This window comes from Cariama cristata, unplaced genomic scaffold (assembly GCF_000690535.1).
Source record: "Cariama cristata isolate BGI_N322 unplaced genomic scaffold, ASM69053v1 scaffold11081, whole genome shotgun sequence".
Taxonomy (NCBI): domain Eukaryota; kingdom Metazoa; phylum Chordata; class Aves; order Cariamiformes; family Cariamidae; genus Cariama; species Cariama cristata.
Window position 1 is genome coordinate 54,594 of NW_009599841.1, and position 6,197 is coordinate 60,790.

The 6,197-nt window shown below is 57.0% G+C and overlaps 1 protein-coding gene across 1 annotated transcript; it reads right to left on the bottom strand.

Moving 5' to 3' along the window:
• Positions 1–3,378: 3,378 nt before the first annotated feature.
• WNT4 (wingless-type MMTV integration site family, member 4) lies at positions 3,379–4,903 on the bottom strand (the record flags this gene model as incomplete). The annotated part of the gene is made up of 3 exons (XM_009709825.1): positions 3,379–4,020; positions 4,247–4,389; positions 4,772–4,903. Coding segments are annotated over 3 exons (743 nt in total), but the record flags the coding sequence as incomplete, so codon positions are not given.
• Positions 4,904–6,197: the final 1,294 nt, after the last annotated feature.

Genomic DNA, 6,197 nt, shown 5'->3' on the forward strand with positions numbered 1-6,197 from the left:
GCCACCATGCTGGGAGGTGGTTTTGGGGAGTGGAGATGGTCCCTCACCTGAGGCTGAAGCTGGAGCGGGGAGGGGAAGGGATGGAGCTGGGAAGTTGTAGGGTGGGATCCATCAGGGGAAGAGGGGAGCCATCTGGAGGAAGGGTTTTTGGGAGACTCAGGGCTCATTTTCTCCCATCCTACCTATTTCTGCAACAATGGTTAAACTTAAAAAAATAGCCCTCAACACCTGCCACCCACAGAGGCCACAGTGAGAGAAGTCATTGTTTTTACCATGAACTCTGTGGAAAGGTGAGCTTGGAGAGCACAAAAATGCAGAGCTACAACTAAAGAAACGGGACAGGGCAGAGCATTAGCGCAGCTGGACCCAGCAGCAGCCCGTGCTGGAGAGAGCAGCTCCGGACCGTAAGGAGCGGTGTGAAAAGGATGCAGCTGAGTGCCCCCGGCTCCTGGAAGGACAAGGGACAAGTGAAGGACCGCATCCCCTCCAAATCCAGCGCCCCGGTGCGCAGGGGTGGGGGCAAGAGGCGGCAGGTCCGTGGCGCTGCATCTGTGGGCAGCTCTTGCCCCCTCCCAGCCCCAGCGCCCCTCGAGACCACCGGCAGGACGCTTCCAGCAGCACGCGTAGCAGCTGTGGCCCCTCGGCTGCGGGCAGGGGAGGAGAGCACTGTTCTAAGCAGATGAATATCGGCGCCCTCTCGACAGGAGGAAGTTGCAGACTTACTGAAATCTAAGATAAGTGGCCTCTTAAGCCAGCGGTGTGTCAAGTGGTTAAGGCAGAAGATTAGCGAGCAAGCTCTCCTTCCACTGCTGGGAAAGCAGGGATGCAGCCTGTGGTCCAAACACCAGCATCTCCCGAGGAGAGACAGGAGGAGGGACAAGGACAGCCTTAGCGTCCCCTTTGCACTGTCGAGAGGCACCGTGTGGGCACCTCTCCTCCAGGCTAAGGACCCTCAGGAGGATACCGACAACGGTTAGGTGTTTGCAGCACGTGCTGGTTTTACACAGCCCAGTGGAGTCTGATTGCTGGAAGAAAAAAAAAAAAAACCCCGTGGCTCATTCAGCACAAACTCATTATTTAATAGACAAAGTAAATATGAAAAAAAAAGGCATTTCACGCCCCCCCTCTGGTGCTGAAATTTACAGTTGTGAGAAGAGCCGGAGCGCTGCGGAGCCGGGGTATCTCCGGGTGACATTTACAGGGCTCAGCTTTCATCGCAGCTTGAAAAAATCCCGTGCGCAGAGATTATCTCCACACTGATCTGGATTGTCCTGTTCAGCTTTGGCCCTCATCCTAGATGGACAGTGAGGAGAAAACTTGGCCAGTGGCCTGAAGTCTGTGACCTCCTCTGCATGAGCTGGGAAGAGGAGGAACAGTCTCCAAGGTACTTGAGAACTTGCAGCCTTGGGGGGCTAAAGAGATGGAGCCCCTGGGGGGCAAAGCTTAGGTCCCCCCCTGAGGATTTAATGCTGCACCCTTGACCAACTGAGCCATTGAGTGAGGCAATCCCTGCTCTGGTGAGGACATCTCTGGTTTGCATGGAAGTGGATCAACCCACGGTGACTCCACCTCGGGGTCTCCCCGGGGTGTCAGCCCCCCTGCTACCTGGCACCCTTTGCTGAAGGTGTTTTGGAGCTGGGGCTGAGCAGGCAGAAGGGAGGCAGCCCGGGCATATTGGGGGGATGCCTCGATGCAAAACTCCCTCGCCCTGTGCTGCTTCAAGTCAGTTGTCAGCAGCCTTCCAGCCGGATGGTGTCTGGAGACCTTCCAGCGACCACAGACTCTCCCCCAGCCCATCACTGCCACAGCACAGACGGGATTTAACGTATGTCTGCGTGTTCCCCCAACCTTTCCCCTCTCAGGATGAAGCAAGGAAGAAAAACAAGACTGCAGGTTTGCAAGGACCCCCCTCCTCCAGCCCAGAGGGTGATGGTCACAGCTCCGGGCTATTCTGGACCACGCAGGGAGCTCCCAGCTTGCCCAGGAGGGCTCAGCAATGCCACCCCACGCCGACTCCTCGCTGCGCTGCGGGCCGATGTTCCTCTTGGCTCCAGGTGCCATTTTGAGGTTTTTCTCCGCTCCCCTTTTGCCTCTCAACTCACAGGCCAGTGGGTGAGGGAGAGAGGAACCGATTCGCTTTCCACCTCCCCTCGCAGTGCCCCTCTGCTTATTAGTTCTCCAAATATTTCGTCCTGCAGCCCGGCAGCGAGGACTCTGCTCTAACCCGATCGCAGGCGGAGGGGAAGCCGGAGCGGGTAGGACAGCGCGTTATCCTCATGGCATCGCTCCAGGCCAGCCTGCGGGGAGCGAGACGGGGCAGCTGAGGCCCTGCTGCACTAAATCCTGGTGGTCGGGGCACACATGACAGCATCCCTCCGGCTCAGCCCTCCTCTCACGCTTCCCGAGGGCACGACAGCGATAGCGGCAGAGCCCAAGCATTGCCTTTCGCCACAGCAGCATCTTTCCCCCACCCTCAACAATTGCTCCACTTCATACTTTTGCTTTTCTCAGCGGCCAACAGGAGGGGGACTGTCCCCAGAGCCCTCACCGGGTGTGGAGAACAGGCCCGTGGAGGAAGAAGAGGAGACCTGGTTGTGGGATGCTGGTGAGCAGGGTGGGGGCAATTACAAAACAGAGGAAAAGAAATCCCCCGGGATATCCTCCCTTCAGCTCCCAGCTCCATTAAGAGTCATTGGATTGCAGGTACCGTGGCCTCTCTGGACCGTCTTCACAGTCTCCAGTTGAACAAGGTGCTGGAGAAGTGCGGAGGGAAGGGGGCTTGCAAGGGGAAGGGGAACACGGTGGGAACATTGCGTCCTCTGACAGCCAAACTGAGGAGCTTCTGTAAATCAGCGGCCGCTGGAGCTGCTCCAAAATCCATCCAACACCCAGGAGGCCATCGAGCATCCCACAACAAGGGGATGCAGGCGTGTCCCACATCCCCCTCATACACTGATCCCCCTGGCTGGGCTCTCCCCGCGTTGAACTTAACTCCCGGGACGGTGCCACCCCGTCACCATCTGCCCATCCTCTGCAGTGCACCTGGCTGCGCACGCTGGCTGCGCTCCATCCCCTCCCGAGGCTCAGCCAAAGCAAGCAGTGCTCTGGGATGATCAGTGCGTGCCTTAAACAAATAAAAATAACTGTGACAGAAGATACCGAGTGCCTAACGCTAGCCTCAGCTTAAACACCTCCCGTTTGCAATACTCCAGAGTCAGCAGGACCTCACTGATGAGAGCAGGCACCACGCAGGTCCCCAGCCAGCCGCTGAGAGCAGACACATCCCTGCTGGCACAGGACACCAAGGGGCTCTGGCTTCAGCAATAAATAAAGCAATAACTAAAACAAAAGTAAAAAAGCCAACAATGATCAATTTTTTTAAACTTTAAATATTTTTTTTCTTTAAAATCTGTTTTCCTCTGGGGCTCTGTCTCTGTGAAGAGCTGCGCTCTCCCTGCAGCATCTGGGTTAGTTCCTCAGTCCTGGCTGTGGGGGCAAGGGAGAAGCAGGGTCAGTTAGAGAGGGGGACGGATGGGCGCTCCCCTCCGTGCATCACCGGCACGTATGGATTTCCACCACCCGATGGCAGGGTTTGCACTTGACGGAGCAGCACCAGTGGAATTTGCAGCTGCACCTTTCCACAACCTCCACTTCGTCCGTATGAAAGCCCCGACCGCAGCACATCAGCTCGCAGCCGTCAATAGCCTTGGAGGTCTTGTTGCACTGCCGGCCGCTGGTGCCCAGCACCCCGTTCTTGAGGTCGTGGTCACAGAAGTCGGGACTGGAGTCCAGGTAGACAAGGTCCTCGTCCGTGTGCGGCTTGAACTGGGAGTTTTTGGGCACCAGCACTTTGGTGGATCCGATCTCGCTCTGCTCGACCTCCGTGGCACCATCGAATTTCTCCTTCAGGACGTTGCCCACTTTGCGGAAGGGGGGCATGGCTTTCCAGCACGTCTTGAACTCGCATGAGCCGGACACGCCGTGACACTTGCACTCCACCCGCATGTTGTTCAGGATCGCCTGGAGGAACAGACACAAGAAACGAGAGGGGACGGTCAGCTTGGGATGGACACAGCAAGAAGGGTGCGACGTAGGGGGGTCTGGAAGGGTTGTGCAGCAAGTGGTGCTGATGTTCGTGAGCCGATGGGATTAAATGAAGCCAAAATGGCTCAAGCAATGGCTGCAGAGCCCAGCTGGGATGCTGCAGAGCTGCACCGGCTGCCAAGGTCTCCCCCCTCACCATTACCTTCCTCCCTGCCTCGTTGTTGTGGAGGTTCATTAACGCTCTGTTGGAAGAAGCCCCTTTGCTCCTCTCGCGGACGTCGACGAAGGACTGCGAGAAGGCCACGCCGTAGGCAATGTTATCGGAGCAGCCCGACCACTGGAAGCCTAAGGCAGAGAGCATGGATGAGACAGATAGAGCCAGCCTGCGTTCCTTGTCCTCTCCAGCCCTGCTTTTCCTAAAATACATCTGACCTAGCCCCCTTCTGTCTTGCTACCCACTAGGGTGGACTGCCTAGTGACTGGGGAAGCTGGGGAGTGTGGCTCTGGGGGAGACACGGACAAGATGCTTTCTCTGCCCCATGGGTGATGCTCCCAGATGCCTTTTTGAGGGACTCACGTGGACTAACAGGAGTTTGTGTTTGGTGGTTTTTTCTTTTTTTTTTTTTCAAAAACTTTTCCCTCCTTTCTGGATGGCTCCAGAGAGTGGGCATTTCCATGCTTGGCTATTTTGCATCCCCGCTCAGCTGCCCCCCTTTTGCATGCTCACCCTGCGGGCTGCCCCCCTGCACCGTGCGGTCACATCCACACTTGTCCAGCTCGCCGCTGCTGCAGGCTCGGGTCACTGCGAAGGCCACCCCTGCCGAAGAGATGGCATAGACGAATGCTGCCTCCCGTGTCCCTGCAACAGCACAAACGATGGTGGGAAACGTGGCCGCAAGTCCGAGGAACGCGAAAGGGCTTTCTGGAGGGGGTGCAGCCAGGTGGCCAAAGGCCCTCGGTGGGCTGTTGCACGTGTCTCTGCTCCTCTTCCCTCCTAGTGCTGGTGTTGCGCATAAACCCCCTTGAAAACCTGGTCTGAGGGCTGGCTCTCGGCAAAACTTGCTACGCAGAGCTATCAAGTCAAGCCCTCTGCTCCATCTCTTCCTCCCAAGACGGGGTACCCCATGCAGGGGACACATCCTCCCCGCTCCCAGGGATGCTGTTTGCTTAGTGCCAAGCCTGGACCAGTCTCAGCAGAAGCACCTCAGTGCTGGGAGATTGTTTGCAGTCTCGCAATAGTGAACGAGCTGGGAACTAACCCACAAGGTTAAAAACATGAATGCAACAGGCGGATTATAACCTGGCAATGAGGGAGATGCAAAGGCTGTATTGCCAATGTGGGGTGAGCTCTCCAGGGCTTATACAGAGAGACTGTCTTGCCTGGTGCTTGCAGGGCACCTCTGCCATGAAATCCCTCCTGCACCTAAAATAGTTGCCTGCTTTCCACAGCCAGGAGCATCCCCTGCAGCTGCAGATCCTTGCCATCCTCTCACACAGGGTCCTGTAGCTCCCAGCACCTCCCAAACTACCCTGCGAAACCCCACAGCACCTTGCAAAACCATGCTGGTCCCCAGGGTGCAGCCCCTTCCCAGCTCTTGCATCTACCTACGTGGTGCCACATGCTTAGGAAGAGCTTCTTAAGGAAGTCAGGGGACATCCCTGGGCATAAACACACAGGGCAGCGTGGCCAGGGACCAGCTCTTGCGACACCCAAATCCCCACCATCCTCTGAAGCTGGTTGAGGACACAGCCCTTCCATCTCCGAGCAAGGAGAGTTGGCGTTTGGGGTAGTCCCATGCTTGGGGTAGAGGAGGGGGGGATGGCTTGTGAGCAGACATCACCCCAGCTCGCTGGTCGGACAGAGGGCAGCTACTTTGGTGGTCGCAGCCCAGACTTTGGTGGCCCAGCTGTAATCTGGCCTGGGCGGCAGTGGCTGGGGAGGACCCAGCCAGCACGGGGACTGAACCGCCTCCAAGTTAATCGAGGTTAATAGTAGGATCGTGTTGGTCGGTTTGTGCTGTGGCTGCCTAAAAAGAGACGACTTTTAGTTTCTGGTATTTCTGGTATTTCCAGTCCCTGAACCTTCACAAGAAGAGATCTTCACCCCAGCGTTGAGGGGAGGAAAGTCAAACAAGGAGCCCGTTGGGGGGGCG